A 20,616-nucleotide genomic window follows, 5' to 3' on the forward strand; every position below is an offset into this window, starting at 1 on the left:
TAGTGGCTCGGCTTGGTCTCGCTCCGATCCACGACTTTAAGATTAAGATCCGCTTATTCTTTGAGATGACAAAGCTCCCCACTAGACGCAAATTGCCGAATCAACACCAGGCAGTATAGGTGGGAGTCACAAAGGGGACTGGTGGTGGAATGGAGAGGTCTAAGGTAAAATGAAAGCCAAGAAAGCGGCTTATTCGAAGTTGGTGAAGAGTACAGACGAGGAGGAAAAAAGGACATTTTGGGAGTGTTATAAGAAGGCAAAGAAAGAGGCAAAGTTAGTTGTTACAGCGGCTAACACTACAGCATTTGGACGTCTATACAAGGAACTCAGGGCCAAAGGCGGACAAGAAGTTATACTGGTTGGCCAAGGTGAGGGAGAGGAAGGGCTATGACTTGGACCAAGTAAAGTGCATCAAAGACGAGGACGACAAAGTATTTACGGATAAGGAACATTTTAAACGAAAATGGTAGACATACTTCCATAAAATGTTGATGAGGAGGGGGATAGAAGCATTGTGTTGAGTGAGTTGGAGCACTCGGAGAGTCGGCGGGATTATTGTAGGCATATTAAGGTAGAGGAGGTGGAAGGGGCGATGCGTAAGATGAGTAGGGGCAGAGCGATGGGCCTAGATGAAATCCTAGTGGAATTTTGGAAAATCGTGGGCCGAATAGGCTTAAAGTGGCTCACTGGGTTGTTTAATGTCATTTTTAAGACAAAAAAGATGCCCGAGAATGGAGGTGGACTACGATAGTTCCTATTTGCAAGAACAAGGATGATATCAAAAATTGCAGCAATTATAGGGGTATAAAACTATTGAGCCATATGAAGATTTGGCAAAGGGTGGTGGAAGTCAGATTGAGGAGGAGCGTGTCTATCTCTGAGAAGCAGTTCGAATTCATGCTGGTGCGTTCGACTACGTAAGCTATTAATCTACTCAGGAGATTAGTGAGCAATATAAGGAAAGGAAAACGGACTTGCATATGGTGTCCATCGACCTTGAAAAAGCGTACGATAAAGTTTGGAGAGAGGTTCTATGGAGTTTTTTAGAGGTTAGCGGCATTCCGGTAGCGTACACTATGGTGACTAAGGATATGTATGATTGTGCTAAGACTCGGGTGAGGACTGTAGGAGGGTACTATGAGCACTTCATAGTTATGATGGGGCTACACCAAGGATTGACTCTTAGCCCATTTTTATTTGCCTTGGTGACGGACATGTTGACGCGAGACATCCAAGGGAAGGAGCCATAGTGCATGCTATTTTCTGATGATATAGTGTTGATCGACAAGACGAGATGTGGGATTAACCTGAGGTTGGAGGTTTGCAGACAGACCTTGGAGTCTCAAGGTTTTAAGTTGAGCCGGACAAAAACAAAATACTTAGAGTGCAAATTCAGTGACGGGACACATGAAATAGACGTGGATGTGAAGCTTGATACTCAAGTTATCCCCAAGAGAGATAGTTTCAAGTATCTCGTGTCTATTATCCAAAGTAACAACGAGATTGACGAGGATGTCACACATTGTATTGGAGCGACATGGACAAAATAGAGGCTCTCATCCAGTGTTTTATGTGATAAGAATGTGCCGCCAAGACTTAAGGGTAAATTTTACAAAGTGATTGTTCGACCAACAATGCTATATAGGGCGGAGTGTTGGCCAATCAAGAAATCTCATGTGCGAAAAATGAAAATAAAAGAAATGAGGATGTTGAGATGATGAGTGGGTGTACCAGGAGAGACAATATTAGGAATGAAGCTATTCAGGACAAAGTGAGAGTGGCCTCCGTGGAGGACAATATGTGGAAGTCAAGGTTGAGATAGTTCGAGTACGTAAAGAGGAGAAGCATTGACGCTTCTGTTATGAGGTGTGAGATGTTGGCCATGGCTGGTTTGAGAAGGGGTCGAGGTAGGCTAAAGACGTACTGGAGAGAGGTAATTAGGCATGATATGGCACAACTTCAGCTTACTGAGGACATGACCCTTGATAGGAGGGTGTGGAGGTCGAGAATTAGCGTAGAAAGTTAGTAGGTAGTTGAAAGTTTCTCCTTTTCTTACCAGTAGTTTTAGTAAGCACTCATGTTCCTTCTTACTCTTAGATCTATATTTCGTCATGTAGTTTAGTTCCCTTCAGTTAACGTATTCCATGTTGTTATTATTTAGTACTACTTATTCTCCCCCCCCCCCCAGCCTACTTAGTAGTACTTCTTCTTCTTCTTCTTCTCACTCTTTCGTAGCCGAGGGTCTATTGGAAATAATTTCTCTACCTTCACGAGGTAGGGGTAAGTTCTACGTACACACGACCCTCCCCAGATCTCACTTGTGCGAATATACTGGGTTTGTTGTTGTTGTAATGTAAGTGAAAGTACATATAATTCGAGTGATAATATAGATGTTATTTAAATGATCAAACTCTCGCATTCAAAATGAAAATTTACACTTGACAGTATGAAAAATAAACTATTGCGACACCCTAAGAAGAAAAGAAAAGAAAGAATGATAAACTACAATTATTTGCACACCAAACTGAATAAACAAAGGCAAAAAGAATGATTACATCTTAAATAAATGAATAAAAAACTGAAAAAAATAAAATGATATAGATAAGTCATCAGGAAAAAATAACTCCCACTTGTCGTGAACGCGCCTAAACCACTTGCTAGGTGAGCCAATCATAAAATAATAGCGGAAGAACAATAATAACAGAGAAATAAAGGAGTCTAAAATTCGAATAGCGTAGATAAATAATAACCAATACAACAATTACCCAGAACTGGTAGTACTGAGACATAAGTCTAATACATCAATACAAGTCTGCTAATACAATATACTGTCTGAAGTAACAATAGTAATAACAGATAGAATGAGACACCAGGGATTGCGATCGGAATGCAGCTCTACCTCGTGTCGCAATAGCACCTGCGACCACACTCAACGATCAGCTGGGTCTCATACCTAGATATGCACAATGAAGTATAGAGTCTAGTATGAGTACAATTGATCTCATGTACTCAGTAAGTATCATGACTAACCTTGGTAAGGTAGTGGCAGAATGGTCAGTGATACTCACTAATCAAACCTGTACAGTTCATGAATGTATATGTACACAGCAACAATACCAGAATCTACGCATGGTAATCAAGCTAATAGTTCAGCATATTAAGGAGATAAGTAAGAATAGCAAGTCAAGTTACACAGATTTGACATATGAAGAAGATATGTATCGTGAGTTATCACATCAACGAAATCAGCATATTGAGAAGATATGCATAAAATGCATGTATACACTCCAAAGCTAGCATATAGAGAAGATATGCAGTAACTCATGTATATATCCAAGGAGTTTGCATATGGAGAAGATACACAAAGCCCAAACAATGGTCAGTTTCTACAATCTGTGTTTATGTCATCAAGGAGAAACATGAGAGGATGACCCTAGGAGGATGGATCCTTATCCACACGTTGTACGGACAACTCACGTACAATAATTACAACATCCGCATGGAAAACTCATGTTCTTTTAAACATATACAAGAATACACGTATACGAACAACAGATATCAAGTTACATACTCAAGGAATGAGTAACGATAACATGCTAAGGTGTATGTATGCGCGAAGTATACAATGACAACTGAGATTAGGCGGGTACGCCATACAACAATATTCATGCTCAAAAATGATATCAAAGCTTATACATGGTCTCTAACATGACTTAGTTCACATAACCATACAAATGACCAAACAGGTACCATAGGAAGTACACACTCCAAACAACGCATACTAGAAGCCTAAAATCCTATCAGGTCAAAATCATACATAGCACCCTCATATACGCTCATCACCTCACGTATATGTCGCTTTTCACACATTTAAATTATCCAAATAAAGTAACATCCTATGTGGTATTCCCTCACACAAGATTAGGCAAGATAGTTACCTCAAACGAGCTAAATCAATACTCCAAGAATGCCTACCCCTTAGAAATCACCTCCAACCGGCTCGAATCTAGCAAAAAATAACTAAATCACATCGTGCAAAGCCATAAGAATCAATTCCAAGCATAAAGCTATAAATCTTTATTTAATTCCTAAAAAGTCAATGAAAGTCAACCCAGCCCATATGGATAAAACTCGAGTCAAGCGGTAGATCCCGACCAGCCATAATCCGATGAGTCCAACTATGTGATTAGATTTCAAATCAAGTCCAAATTGACCTTCAAATTGCAAAAATTCAACTCTTAAGTTGTAGGGAAAAACCTTAATTTCTCTTCCAAAATATCATGATTAAAGTGCATAAATCCATGGGAGTTCAAAATAAATAGTCAAAATCCAAGTGAAAATTACTTACCCAAAAAGTAGTGATGACAATCTCCCCAAAAATTGCTTCTAGCCGAGCTTCAAAACTCAAAAAAATGAAAAATAAGCCAAACTCTTGAAATATACCTCCTGTCAGGCATCCTCACACATGGCTCATTAAGTCGCAGGTGCTCTACTCGCTTCTGGAATCAATGTTGTGCATCTGCGCTCCTCCAACCTAGGTCCAATATAGCTTATGCAATCCAAAGATCTGCAGACGTGGAGATGAGGTGCAACTTCCTCCTTCGCATCTGCAATCGAAGCCTGACAAAACATGCATCTGCAATCAACCCCTCGCAGATGCGCTCTCGCAGGTGCGACATCTTCTCTCGAAAGTGCGCCCAACCAGGCCTGCCTCCCTTTCACTTCTACATCATGAATCACACATGTGCGGTCATCGCTCCTGCGCACCACCCTTTGCAGGTGCGGTGCACCAGAACCAACAATACCAAACAACTCCAAAATAGTCTGAAACCCATTCAAAACACACTCGAGCCTCGCAGGACCCCATCCAATCATACCAACAATTCCAAATATATTATCCAAACTTATCCAAAGGCCCAAAACATCACAATTAGCATCAATATCACGAATCGACGATCAAAATCCATCTCTTAATCTTCCAAACCTTCTGTCTTCGCTAAACATGTCCGACTCATGCCTAAATATTCAAGGTTCTATCCAAACTTCACAGACAAGTCTCAAACCATTAGATGAACCATCCAAGTTTCGAAACAACAATCCAAGTCCGACATCATCAAAGTAAACTCCCGGTCAAACCTATGAACTCTATAAAAATTCAAATTGCCAAATTTGGCAAATTGATGCAAAACTTCCTAGGAACCTCCAAATCAAATCTGGACATACGCCTAAGTCCAAACGTACCATACGAACCGATTAGAATCACCAATCCAAGATCGTCTACTCAAAAGTCAAACCTTGGTCAACTCTTACAACTTAAGCTTCAAAAAAAACTAAGTTCTCCATTAATTCTTAAACCTTCACAAAGTCAAAATACCCAATGCCGCAAGTCAAAAAAAACAAACACGTATATGGAGACATCAACTAGGGGAACTGGGCTTAAATACACAAAACGATATGCTAGGTCATTACATTCTCTCCCTCTTAAATGAACGTTCTTCCTCGAACGTTTTAGAATCATACCAGGAATGCCAATAAGAAGAGGATATTTACTCCGCATATCATGGTCGGTCTCACAAGTCGCCTCTTCGACCTATCGTCCTCTCGATAGGACCTTCACTGATGTATTATCTTTCAATCTGAGCTTCCAAACCTGCCAATCAAAAATGTCCACCGGCTCCTCTCCGTAAGCTAGATTTTCATCCAAATGCATCGAGCTAAATCTAACATGTCTGAATGATCTTCATGGTTCTTCTGAAGCATCGAAACATGAAACACTAGATGAACTCCTAACAAGCTAGATGGCAAAACAAGCCTGTAAGCCACCTCACCCACTCTCTCCAAAACCACAAATGGACCAATGTATCGAGGACTCAACTTGTCCTTTTTCCAAATCTCATCACGCCTTTCATAGGCGAAACTCTAAGAAGAAACTTCTCACCCTCCATAAAGTCCACATCACGAACCTTCCTATCAACATAACTCTTTTATCTAGATTGAGCTATGTGAAGCCTCTCCTGAATCAACTTCACCTTTTCTAAAGCATCACGAACCAAATCTATGCCCAATAATCTAGCCTCACCGATCTCAAACCAACCAACTAGAGAATGACATTGTCTCCCATATAATGCCTCATACGGAGATATGTGAATAATAGACTGGTAGTTCTTGTTGTAGGCAAACTCCACTATAGGTAGAAACTGATCCCATTGGCCTCCAAAATCAATAACAAAGGCCCTTAGAATATCCTCCAATATTTGAAAGGTCCGCTCAGACTGTCGATCCGTATGAGGGTAAAATGCAGTACTTAACTCCACATGCGTGCCAAAATCACGCTGAACAGTTCTCTAAAAGTGCGACGTAAACTAATGTCACGACCCCAAAATCCCACCTTTAGGACCGTGATGGCACCTAGTCTCTAAGACCAGTTAAGCCTAGCACATGTTGAGAATTAACAGAAATAAACAACTTAGCTACTAAATTAAATTGATAATGACATAATAAAAACTAAAACTGATTAATAGTCATACATCCCAAAACCGGTAATACGGAGTCTGTTGCTCCCAAACGCACACGCAAGTATACGTGGTCGACAAGTAATATAGGATAGTAAGTCCAGATATCGTACCCACAGGGACTTGTGATTAACTATTAACTAAATTAGACTATCCTAATTTTCTAAACAAGAATTAAACCGAGAAGTATTTGGTTCTAAACTCATTAAATAAAGAATATAAACAATGAACTTTTAACAAGGAGAAAGAGCAGATATTTTATGATATCAATGTAATGAAAACGATCTAGGGTTATGGGCTATCTAACATTCCTATTGTATTCTTCAATTGAATTGACTAACTAATTTATCTAGTTTATTGGTTGACGGGGTTAATATTGCTCGTAGCCTTCTCCCGAAGTACCACTCGCCTATTCAAGCTAACCTAACGCCTATATTCCTATGGAATTAGGATTAACAAGAACGCATTTACAATTCCCTATAATAACAAAGCAAGGCGATTAGGTATATTCCTATCCTAACCGCAAATCCGCTCACCTTAAGAGTTAAGATCTTGCTCTACTCAATCTTATATGCAATTTAGAATTCCCTCTCCCGAGTTCAATCCTAGATTTGTAGATAATATTCAATTGGTTATCAAGCAATCAAATAATTAAGCGCAAGATTGAATAAATAAACCAATATGATAAACTAAGAAATCAAAATCAATATCCGAATAACAATAGTCATGAAAGAACCACAACCCTAGAACGTGAAGTTTAGCTCCACGTAGACATGGTAGCAAAACAACAAATCATACAAAGAAATATAAAAAGATTAAGTTGGTGGAAGAAAAGATAAAACCCGGCCTCCACGGCGGCTCTGTGCTCTTCCTTGGTCAAAAATTGCTTTCAAAAACGTTCTCCTATGTATATATACCAAGTAGGGTTGGGCCCAAACAATTATAACTTCTCCAATGTGAAAAAGGACACTTTTCCCGGGTGAGACGCGCGCCCTTCGCGCCCTCTTCGCACCTTTCTACCTCGGCCTGTAATACGTGCGAACTATGCGCAAACTTCACGCGTTCGCGCATTTTTCACCCTATTCTGTTACGAATTTTGAAAAACGTAAAACATAAAAGCTGTAGCCCTTTGAGTTATCGTTCCAACCATATATTGTGGATCCAAAATGGAGTTTTGAGAAAAAAGTTATATCTATTTTATTAGACAGTGCACAATCTGCCTACTGAAGTCTTCGTTTGCTCTAACTATCATCCGTTGACCTCCAAACACGATCCCGGCTTAATTCCTTGAACTTTTACTCAAACTTTAAAGCTCCAAATCACTTGAATTCATTCCATAACATCTACATAGCTCGGAATCACTCCTACAAGGCATAAAACACACCATTAGTACAAAACACTAGCGATTAAAGCTCAAACTCAATTAAAGTGCAGTAATTTAGAGTGTAATAATCGACAAAATACACAATTATAGCCTATCATCAGAGTCATACGCTCTAATGAGAGCAAACTAAAAATCTCAATACAACACTGTTTCGGAATAAAAATAAACAGTAATACTGAAAGACAACAGTAGATGACTCCCAGGCCTGCGACCGGGATTGCAAGTATACCTTGAGGTCTCCTCGAGTGTGCTACTTGCTTTTACGATCAATGCTGCAAAATGCGCTCCTCCAACGCAAGTCCAATGCCACTTCTGCGATCCAAAGATCCGCAGATGCGGAGACGTAGGTGAGGCTTTTTCCTTCACTTCTGCGATCCCAGCTCGACAAAACATGCATCTGTGATCAACCTCTTACAGAAGCGCTCTCTCAGATGCGACTTCATGTCTCATAGGTGCGCCCAGCCTGACCTGCCTCATTATGCCACCCATGACACGTAGCCATCGCAAATAACTCAAAAATAGTGCCTCAACCAAGTTTAGGTAAGATACTTACCTCAAGCAAGCCAAATCAGTACCCTAGAACTCCCTTCCCATGTGAATCAACCTCTAGATGGTCGAATCTAGCAAAAATAACATAATAACATCAATAAAAGCCATAGGAAACAACCCCAAATAATAAAGCTATGATCTTCATATAAATACACAATGTCAACCCAAAAACCTAACCCAGGATTGCCTCTGGGAACCCGAGAAAAGTCACAAATTCCGAATACCCAATCTAATACGAGTCCAGCCATAGAAGTTTCATCTAATTCCAACTCCGAATAGGGCTTCAAATCCTAATTTTTCATTTTAGAAAAGTTTTGCTAAAATCCCCAATTTTCTTCACTTAGATTCACCGATAAAAACAAAAAATCAGGGTTGAAAACATGAATATGAAATAAAGCTCGAGTCAATAACACTTACCCCAATCGAAATCATGAAATTTCCTCAAGAATCGCCCAAATCTGAGCTCCCAATCTCAATATATCATAAAATGACTAAAACCCTCAAAATAGAGGACTAAAGGGTATGCCCAGGCATACCCTTTACGAACGCAAGGCACGTGCCTTGCGTTCTCGAAGCATAAAATGATGACTGCCTCAAATAAGCATTCATGTTCGCATCCATACCCTCGCAAACGCGATGAAGAACAAACCTGTCCCCACACGAATGCGGCCAGGACCTCGCAAACGTGTAGGCCAAACACTCCCAGCTCCTAGCTACATCACGAAGGTGGAGCCAAACCGCAAACGCGATGAAAGGTGACCGCCTATATCACTAACCCTCCTTGAACATGACTGCCAAGTCGTAATCGCGATGAAGAAACCACTCAGTAATTCAGCAGTCCAAAACTCAGAGGGGTTAGTCTGAAACCACCTCGAAACACCCCTGAGGTCTCGAGACCCCTTCCACTCACCCCAACCAATCCCAAAACTTAACACGAACCTACATTAGGCCTCAAATCACATAAAATAACATCAAAACCACAAATCATACCTCAATCCAAACTTAATGAACTAATCCAAATTTTCGAATTCAAAACTTACGCTGAATATCCCTAAACAACTCGGAATGACCTCAAATTCTACACATAAGTGCCAACTAGCATAACAAACCTATTCCAACTCCCGAAACAACAATCCCAACCCAACATACTCAAAGTCAACTCCCAGTCAAACCTATGAACCTTCCAAACCTTTAAGTTTCTAACTTTCGCCAATTCAAGCCAAACAAACCTAGGAACCACCGGAGTAAAAATCGGACTTAATCCTATGTCCAAAATCAACATACTAACCTAATGGAACTGTCAATACACTATTATGTGGTCGTTTAAACAAAAGCGAAACATCGACAAACTCTTGCATCTTAAGCCTCCAATCATGGGACTAAGTGTCCCAATTCAATCCAAAACTTTCCCGAAACCAAACCAACAATCCCCACAAGTCACAAAACAACAAAGAAGCATACAGTAAGCATCAAATAGGGGAACGGGGCTCAAATACACAAAACGACCAGCCGAGGTGTTACATTCTGCCCCTCAAGCAAATGTTCATCCTCGAATGAGTCTAGAGTCATCCTTGAAGTGCCCAAAAGGTGAGGATATGTACTCTGCATATCATGCTTGGTCTCCCACATCGCCTCCTCGACCGGTTGACCCCTCCACTAAACCTTCACCGATGCAATATTCTTCGACCTCAGCTTGTGAACCTACCCATCCAAAATGGACACTAGCTCCTCATCATAAGTCAAGTCATTGTCCAACTGCACCGAGCTGAAATCTAACACATGTGACAGATCCTCGTAATACTTCCAGAGCATGAAAATATGAAATATTGATGTGTAACGACCCGGCCGGTCGTTTTAAGAACTAACGCCTCGATCCCCTATTAACTGCTTCCCCTGTGTCTTTTTCGGCTATTGTTTTGCCGGGATGATTCATTTTGAGTTTCGGAGTGTTTTGGGTTACTTAGTCCCTAAATGAGAGCTTAAGTCTTAGAATTTAGACTGTAGTCGGAAGAGTGTGAAGACAGCTCTGGAATTGAATTATGTCTAGTCTGCTAGCTCAGTTAGGTGATTTTGGGCTAAGGGGCGTGTCTGGATTGCATTTTTGAGGTCCGTAGCTCATTTAGGCTTGAAATGGCGAAAGTTGAATTTTTGAAGTTTCGGGCCGATAGTGGAATTTTTGATATCGGGGTTGGAATCCGATTCCGAAAGTTGGAGTAGGTCCATAGTGTTGAATATGACTTGTTTGCAAAATTTGGGGTCAATCGTACGTTGTTTGGTTGGTTTCGGCATCGGTTGTAGAATTTTGAAATTTCAAGTTCATTAAGTTTGGGTTGGAGGGTGATTTGTGATTTTAGCGTTGTTTAATGTGATTTGAGGGTTCGACTAAGTTCGTCTAATGTTTTAGGACTGGTTGGTATGTTTGGTTGAGGTACCGGGGGCCTCGGCTGTGTTTCGGGTGCTTAACGGATTGGTTTAGGACTTATGCATTTTGCTGAAGTTTCGGGTCTAAAATGTCGCAGGTGCGAAGCCACGGAAGCGGCTAACGAGCCGCAGATGCAGATTTAGGCCTTGTCAGCTGGGATCGCAGGTGTGGCTGGGGGACCAGAGAATCGGCCCAGTGCCCGCAGATGCGGCCCTAGCCCAGTTAAGTGGATTTCACACCTGTGATGATTCTTCCACAGGTGCGGGACTGCAGATGCGGTCCTACGAGCGCAGAAGCAGAAATCGCTGGGTAGAAAAGAGAGAATTTGAGGGTTTGAGTTCATAACTCTAAAATTTGATTGAGAGCTCGGTAGAAGGCGAAATTTGAAGAGATTTTCGGAGAAAGTTCGTGGTTAATGATTCCTAACTCCTTTTTTACTATATCCCATTAGTCTAAGCTTAATTTCATCATTTAATTTCGGATTAGGGGTGAAAATGGGGAAAATTTGAGAAAAGTTCTTAGGCCGAATTTTGGGATTTTGATCGGGATTTTGGTATCGGATTGGAGTGAATTTTGTATGGTTAGACTCGTGAGTGAACGGATGTTCATAATTTGTGACTTTTACCCGATTCCGAAGCGTGGGCCCGGGGAGGATTTTTGGGTGTTTTTCTATTCTTTTGTTCTAGCTTTGATTTCATTAGCTAAATTAGTTGCTTGTAGCTATATTTATGTTATGTAATTGATTTGATTAGATTTGGGCCACTCGGAATTGGATACTCGTGGCAAGAGCATGATTTCTGATTGATTTGAGCTTGGTTCGAGGTAAGTGGCTTGCCTAACCTTGTGTGGGGAAACTCCCGATAAGATTTGGTACTGTTGATATATGAATGCCGTGTACGTGAGGTGACGAGTGCGTACACAGGCTATTTCTTGAAAAATCTCGTTTTGCATTAAGTAAATATCAACGTTTTCCTTTAATTGAGCAATACTAGTATATGTAGCCATCCCATTTATCTTAAGAAAGCATGCTTACGTGCCTTAACTGCCTTAACTGCCTACCTGGACTCTGTGCAGCATGTTTAGAGTAAGAATTACCTGTCTTCTTTGATACGAACTTAATCAAAACTGTAGATTTCCTTATTGAAACTATTGTTTATGTTGAATGAGTTGTGTATTTACTTTGGGACTACGGGACGGTATCCTGGGAGATCCCATGTTGCTATCTCTATGTACTGAGTTGTTATTTTACTGTGATTTCACTTTTGTTGACTATTAGCATTTATCATTAGTGTGATATTTCATACTTTTTTATCTTGTTATATATATATACCAGTAGGGTCCTGACCTGATCTCGTCACTACTCGATCGAGGTTAGGCTTGGCACTTATTGGGTACCGCTATAGTGTACTCTGCCTTTTCTTGCACATGTTTTTCGTGTGCAGATCCAGGTACCTCTTCCCAGCCATATTTTCAGTGAGGCGAGGCGATCTTAGAGACTTCGAGGTATATCTGCCTCATCCGCAGACCTAGAAATCCCTCTCTACTCTTCCTTAAGCTAAAGACTTCTTGTATTTTCCTTCGTTGATAATTTTCTAGAGTTTAGAAGCACTATTTACTTCTGTAGCTTGTGACTCATCATATTCCAGGTTTTCGGAAAATTTATGTTCCGTTCGAGAGTGTTTATTGTATATGCCGAGCGGCATCAAAACTCTTTAATTAAATTTACCTGTTAAATTGTTAGTTTTCACATGCGCTGATGGTTAGTTCTCTAGGGTCTTGCCTCTCTTTACCGCTCTTCTAGCTTTAGGCGTAGGTCCCCCCTTTTTAGGTCTTAGAGTCTTGGTTATATCTTGTATTTTTTGCTAACTAGTCCCTAGGTCTTTTTGTGTATTAGGTCCCTAGGTTTTCAAGAAAGGTGTTAAGGGTATTGGGCTCAGGGAATGGGCTGGGGAATTATAGGCTAGGTCCGAAAATAGGCCTAAAAATGGGTCGTTTTAGCCTGAATTTTATTCTTTCCCCGCGAACGAGACTAAAATACGATCTCATTTATTAGTTAGTCCTACTTACGTAAAATAACTGTTAAAATAAAACTGACCGTTAAAACTATTTTTGATAGTTTTCAAGATTAAAAATGACTACAAAACATTGATTAAACTATTTTTTTGAAATTTTTATTTTCTTGTAATAAAATAAAATAAAAGAGTCAAAATTAGTTGAAATAGCGATATTAGGCCTAAATTAAATATTTACGTGCTAAAATATAAAAAATCTTGGGGAGGGTCAAAAATCACATGTCTACACTCGTTTCTTTTCTGCAAAATGTTAGGCTTACCTAGTCGTAGAGACAGGTGTCGTCACGACGGTTCACGGAGGGAGCATTTGGGTCATGAAAAGTTGGTATCAGAGCTCTAGGTTCATAGGAGTCGTGAGTCACAAGCAGGTTTATTAGAGTCTCGCGGATCGGTACGGAGACGTCTGTACTTATCTTCGAGAGGCTATGGAACTGTTAGGAAAATTCCACTTCATTTGATTCCTTGTCGTGCGAGATTATTGACTTTGAAATTCTAAACTTCAGCCTTCTATTCTCTCATAGATGGTGAGGACACGTGCTACCAGAGGTGACAAAGCACCCGTGCCCCTATTAGGGCCGCCAGAGGCTGGGGGCGAGGTAGAGGCCGAGGACGCGCACGTGGTGCAGCCAGAGCACCCGCGCGAGCTGCTACAAAGGAGCCACCAGCAGCTCCAATCGTAGCCCAGGCGCTTGATACGCGTACTACTACTACTACTGTCGCGCCCCCTTTTTTCTCGCGAAATCGGGTTTATGACATTTTGGTTCTGACAATTGTTCCTTTTGGGAAAGGGGTTTTGCATTTTTGAAGAGTCGCCACCTAACGATTTAAGGTGCGTTAGTGCACCTATAGGGTTCATTTATAACTACGTTTGGTAACCAGAGACAGCGTAAGGGCTTGAAATTATCCTAAGGGGAAGGTGTTAGGCACCCTTCAGGATCCACCAGTGTGGTTCCCGACCAAACAGCTTTTGTGGATTTGTACAATTTAGCAAATAAACAAGTATGGCTCAAATAATAGGTGTTTTAAATTTAAGTACATAGATATTTGAAAAACAGTTAATGAAAAGCTAGATTTTGAAAAGAATTACAATCTAAGCATATTTATGAATGTAAAGGGGTATCCTAGGTTTGTTTATAATATGGATCACATCAATGCAATACCCGGTATGACACTCCTAAAAGAGGGGCTACACGTTGGTATTAACGCACCGGTCATCATATCCATATCTACCCTTTCCCGCCCCGTAAAGGTAATTAAAGCGAGGGTTGGTCTCGACCCCTATTGCATGTTGTTACCCGTCCCTTCCTATCAGTNGAACCTATTCTAACTCTTGAAATATCGATCCAAACGCGATAACATCGAAGTCAACTCCCGGTCAAACCTATGAACTATCCAAAGCTTTAAATTGACAACTTTTGCCAAATAGTGCTGAAACCTTCTAGGAACATCCAAATGCAAATCCTGGCATACGCCCAAGTCCAAAATTATCATCTGGACCTGATGGAACCATCAAAACTCCGTTCCAGGGTAAATTATACAAAAGTAAAATTTAGTCAACTTTTCCAACTTAAAACTTCTAAAATGAGGATCATTCTTCCAAATCAATCAGAATCACCCGAAAACCAAAACCGACGATTCACACAAGTCATAATACATCATACGAAACTACTCACGCCCTGGAACCACGGAACGAAATGCAAATGCTCAAAACGACCGGTCGTGTCGTTATAAAATTTATGCTTAATTTGGTGTTCAGGGAGAATTAATAACAATTTAAATGGAGATAAGTGATGAAACAAAGACTATTTATACAAGATCAGTTCAAGCTTATGTGAATTAGACAAAAGAAGCAAGACGTAACTGTAATGTTAATTGGCAACAACATTCAATTGTATTTGTTTCAATCATATTTTAAAATAGCAGCATCAACTTTGAAATTATACGAAATGATTTGTGAAAAATTGACTACAAGCCATTAGAAGATTCATTTATCACTAATAATAAGTACATAATGATCTAGTTATATATAGCTTGAGCATCTTTGAAGCCTAAACTATTTTGAGGTTTAAAACCACTCCTTTAGCGGTTATGCAAGACCCTGTCCCCATGGACAAAACTTAATCATATAGTCAGTTCCTGTACATGTAAATAAAGCATCTTCATCAAAAGGATAAGTATAAGAATTAGGACAGAATCCCTTGTATTCTTTAGAGTAGCTCGACGGCTTGCATGTTTGTGGAGAACTATATGCACCAGTACAACATAAATCATCCCGCCGATACGCCATACATGCGCTTTTGCACCCAATGACATTATTACCTTGATCTCGTATTTCAAACTCTTCTTGTTCTGCACAGTGCACGTCGTTCAAATCCACGAGACAACCTATATAACTGCAATCAGTTCTATTAATAGGGATAACAGAGACTGGTAGATTAAAACCATCGACTATGCTAACTGAGTAAAAATCATTTGCCCCAGACCAGCTTGCTAATGTAAATTGTACAATGGTTATTGGTGGAATACCACCTGCACCATTGCACGTTATTTGGCCTGATGCACAATCTCCGCTAACACAAGTGAAATTTCTACCGTATTGGGCGCAAAGATATCTCGCCCATATTCTTCCTGACCATGAGTTTGGTACCTCAAGTGTCTGTGATGCTTTTGATGCTAATTCGAATCCTGTAGTAATCGTCGCTCCTTGACTAGTTTGTGTAGCTGGCCAAATTGTATGATCGCAGTTGTTCTTTATTGTTAATTTGGTTGCATAAGACCCTGCAGTATGTCATTTCCTAAGCATAAACATTAACATCATCATACAAATTATAGTGAACACTAATAAAACAGTTATTTTCACTTGTTTTCTCCATCTATACCAAAAAAAGAAGATATTCTGACTTGAAATCATCCAAACAATCATGGTATCGCAGTTTTGGAGTACTTCCATCGCTTCAAGGGATTAAATGCTTTATTTTACTCGATCAGAAAAGAGAATTAATATACAATTATTTAAGCAAGAGGGTAGGCACCAAAATTAAAATTACCATAGAGGAAGAACACGGAGAAGATTACAGCAATGAGAAAATATACCCTCATTCTTGAATATTTTTATCGATGATTTTATTTTATGAACTGAAACAGACATGACTTGAATCTATATAAGAAGTCCTAAAACAGAAGAGTTACATGAGAAATGTGTGGTCAACTATTTCGTTGGCTATGATTTATAGCAATAAATGTCAAATCATCCTCTCTAATAAAGGTTTTAAATCCTCTAAAGATATTACGGAAGTCATACTTGCAAAGAACATCTGAACCTGATCAATTTAATTTCTTCTACATCTGTATGTTGTTCCCAAGTCAAGTCTTAAATATAATTTTGGGAAAATGAATAAATACTTGGCTCTGATTTGCAGTTGCACGATAATAAGGTTAATAGCAACAAATGTAAATTTATCCTACCTTTAAAAGGCATTATAATCTTCTAAAGATTACTAAGACATAACAAGACCATGTGAGAACCTAATCTATTTATTATCTGCTATACATTTCTTAGCTGTTTCTCGGTCAAGTCTTAAATACAATATTGGGAAATTGCATTCGTACCACCTTCATCTTGCCTCAAATTTGCCGTTTTACACTAATATTACGTCTGAACTATTCCAAAATGGAATAAATATTCCCTTGAAATGCAATAACCAAATATGTGTTGAGGGGATGAAATACAAATGTCTGACGTGTATTTTACCACTTAATCAATTTTTCCTTTTCTTACTCATTCTTCTTTCGTTCTCTACCATCAATCTTTTCGAAAAGTTTTATTACATTAGGTAAATGCCGTAACGATTTTATTGGTCGTTTTGTGTATTTCAGCCCCGTTTTCCCTTTTGATGCTCAAACATGTGTAATGTTATGGGCGGCTTTCCAGCCATGCCCCATGACCCTTTGGGCGCGCCCCGTGGCGTCCTAGCAAGCCTCCCAATGCCTAGCGTCACGGACGGCCCCGTGGTCTTGGCCGCGCCAAGTGACAAGCGCGCATGTGCCTCTGTCTCCCCACTAATATCCCTCGCCAGCGCCCAGCCGCAGGCAGATGCCAACAGTGTCGCGCGCGTAGACCGTGATGCCAAAGACAATGCTGCTAACAACGAACCTGTTGCTGCCTTATAGAAAACTAAGTCCTTTTCATCGTAAATATAGAGTAGTTTTATTTCATGTACTTCCATTATGTTTCTCTAGCTTAGTAAAGTCTAGTCTTGTAGCTTTGGATTATTTTTTTAAGCATTATTGGGGGGGATCAAGCAATCAAACTTTCTAGCAAGCAAACAATTCTCTGTACTGGTGTCTCTCCCCCTCGACACCGTGTTGCTTTTCTGTAGTAACTTTCATTAATGTAATCAAGCTTTCTTTCATTCTCAAGTCTCATTTATGTTCTCTCAATTGCTCTTGATATTGGTTTTCCCGTACGGCACTGACAATCTCGTATAGCGTACGGAGGGGACCTCAGTTTGCGGATAGTAACTGCACTGATATCAGTTGCTTAGCCTTACGTCGCCCTTCCAAGGAATCTCAGGAAGGCGCACAGTTGGTATCAGAGCCTTGGCTCGACATCGGACGAGGGAACGCATTGACATTACCACCATTTCTGACCATGGTAAATCATGGGGACCGCATTGCGGCCCTCGAAAAGACGGTTGACGTATTACAACCCATCGTGGATACGGTGCCAGAACTAAGAACCAGCTTAGTGCAAAGGTTGGACGACCTAGACCGCACAGTGCTCCAGGCCGAAGTTGACATAGAAAACATCAGTCACGATTCCGAAAGAGACGGGCAAATGGAAGCCACAGAGCTAGCCAAAATTTTTGGCAAATTCGAGGGACTCCAACAGGAGGGTACCGAGGATCTAGCCTACAGGGCACAAGAGGCAGACAGGGTGACTGCCATGCAACAAATTATTGATGACTTGACAGACAAGCTCAATGTTGTCAATGCTGCTTTACGGGGCCTGCTTCGAGGAGGTGGAAACCAAATCGGGGGTGCTGTGAACACCGCTTCCGCGACACAAAAACTAAAAATTCCTGAGCCAAAGCCATACAGTGGAGCTAGGAATGCCAAGGAAGTGGAAAACTTCATCTTTGACATCGAACAGTACTTCGATGTTGTTGGGGGCCTAGAAGAAGCTAAGAAGGTAGTAACTACTGCAATGTATCTTCAGGGTGATGCTAAACTCTGGTGGCAAGTGAAGTGCGAAGCCATCAGGGCCGGTGAAGATGCTCTTGAGACATGGGCAGAACTGAAGGCAGCCATACACCTACAGTTCTTCCCCTAAAATGTTGAATACAACGCAAGGAGAAAGCTACGGGAGCTCCGCCAGACCAAATCAATGCGGGACTACGTGCGGGAATTCTCCGCGCTCATGCTTAACATACGTGACATGGGGGACAAAGACAAACTCTTCATCTTCCTGGAAGGGTTGGAACCTTATGCCCATATGGAGCTGCAAAGACAAAGGGTAGATACCTTACCCAAGGCGATCCAAGCAGCTGAATGCCTCGGGGACTATCAAGTGGAGGCTCGGAAGGACAAGCCTCAGCCGCCTGCCCGAGCGGGATTCAAAGGGGGCTAGCCTAGCAATGGTGGCCCTAGCAAAGGTGGGGGAGATCGGAGTGCATCCAAATCTAAGGCTCCCTCCTCAGGCAGCAATAGTGTTGCGTCAAACTACAATGACCGGAGGAGAAAGCCTCCTTCAGGATGCCGTCATTGCGGCGAACCACATTGGAACAATGAGTGCCCACATGCACAGATGAACGCCCATCAGGCTTGTGATGATGGGACTGACGTTGACCCAGATGATGCGGATCAGACTGAACCAGTAGGTGCCTTCAATGTAATTGTTGCAGTAGTGGAATTTGGGGACACATAGGTCATATAGGTAAACACATAGTTGCAGGAGCACTTAAGTATAGAATCAGCAATATGCTAAGGGGTTAGGGAACTTTAGAATTAACACAGAATCATGTAACTTAAGGATAGCCAACTACTTTGCACAGAGAGGTTCATGCCAGAAATTAGAGAAGCATAAGTAAGGAAGGGCCACATTGGGGTATACTAGGAAGGGGATAACATTTCATAAACATGATGAGTCTAAGGGAGGGGACACATAAAGAAGCATCCTGATAAAGTGATGAAGTAAACATATTAGTTACAAGTTGAACAACAAAACCATAAGTGAAAACATACTAGAAACAGGATGAACTGAAGCAGTAAGATAAACATATTGTTTTTGAAACTTGAATTGAAATCAGAACATACAAGTAAAGAAGATAGTAAACACAAAGTGAGGAACATGACAGTAGAGTAATCATCCTTGGCTTGCAGCCGGCTGACTTAGAACAATAGCAAATAACCGGAGATAAAGAGAGCAGAAGAATGTTTTTTGTGTGAGGGAGAGTTTTTGAACCAATGTGTTCGTGCGTTGTGTTAATGAAAAGCAGGGCACTTATAGTTTGAAAATATGTAGAAACTAAGGCAAGAATCAAAGTTCAACAATAATTATGGGACTAGGTATCAATTAGTATAAAATCAGTATAAGTACTCCCTTAATTAAAGGAGTTAACTTCAAACGGTAAAGACAAATAAGGAAGGGGATCATATGGGACTGGAATTTAACACATAAGGAAATAATTTCAGCATAGTGCAAGTATAGAACATGTAATTAAGGCTAAGTACATAATATTCCAATTAAGGAAATAACATAAGAGTCAGTTGACAACATAGTCGACCATAAAATAAGGCAAGAAAAATAACTTCGAGGTTGAAAATCAGTGGAGAATATCACAAGGGATATAATCACAGGGAATCAAGGATTCCGATGGACAATAGTAATGATTTAGGGGAAATTACCATAAAACTCTATAAACAAACTGAATAAACACATAATAGGCAAGAAGAGGCAAAAAATCAGAAACCCTAATAGCACAGTAGGGTAAAAATCACACAAAGTCAGGGATTCGCATAGAACATAGTACTGATTAGAGGAACTAATAGAATAAACATAATATAGGCGGAAGAAGCAAAAATCAGAAAACCTAATGTGCATAATAGGGTAAAATCACAGAAACTCAGAACGTATTCATGAATAACAGACGTGCGAACAAATCAAACGAACAAATAGGCAAAGACAGTTCTTAGAACCCAAGATTAAGACCAATATAATTAAGGTTTCAACATAATGAATTAGGTGAAAGGAAAACTCGAATAAACCGTTTAAACATAGTAAAAATCATCGAATAATACTAAAAATCAGAGGAAAAGTCATTTTGAAAAGGAGTTAAGAAACCCTAGTTTGAAGACGAAGAGGCGTTTTGAAAAATCGGAGAGGTTATCATGGAAAACAGCAAATATAACTCAAAATACACTCAGATCTATGGTGGATCTGAAGAGTCAAGAGATGAGTTAGGGTTTCAGAGGGAGATAACCCAGAGGTAAAGAGATTCCGACCTAGAAACCATGGGTCTAGCCGGAAAATATAAAGATCTTACTCGGACAGGCCAAGATTGGCCTGAGAATGACATGAAAAACCATGGGGTGAGTTGAACCGCCTCTGGTTCCTTGAGGACCTCAGGGTAGCAAGAATCCGGCATGGGGGGAGCCATGGAGGCTAGGGGTGGTGGT

General features: G+C 40.5%; 1 protein-coding gene across 1 annotated transcript; it reads right to left on the minus strand.

Moving 5' to 3' along the window:
* Positions 1-15,025: 15,025 nt before the first annotated feature.
* On the minus strand, positions 15,026-16,038 carry LOC109214864 (thaumatin-like protein 1). The gene is made up of 2 exons (XM_019378817.1): positions 15,987-16,038; positions 15,026-15,717 (listed from the first exon to the last, which is right to left on the minus strand). Exons 1-2 carry the CDS (start codon positions 16,036-16,038, stop codon positions 15,026-15,028), a joined length of 744 nt encoding a protein of 247 aa, XP_019234362.1.
* Between the last annotated feature and the right edge of the window lie 4,578 nt (positions 16,039-20,616).

Source organism: Nicotiana attenuata, unplaced genomic scaffold (genome assembly GCF_001879085.1).
Source record: "Nicotiana attenuata strain UT unplaced genomic scaffold, NIATTr2, whole genome shotgun sequence".
Taxonomy (NCBI): domain Eukaryota; kingdom Viridiplantae; phylum Streptophyta; class Magnoliopsida; order Solanales; family Solanaceae; genus Nicotiana; species Nicotiana attenuata.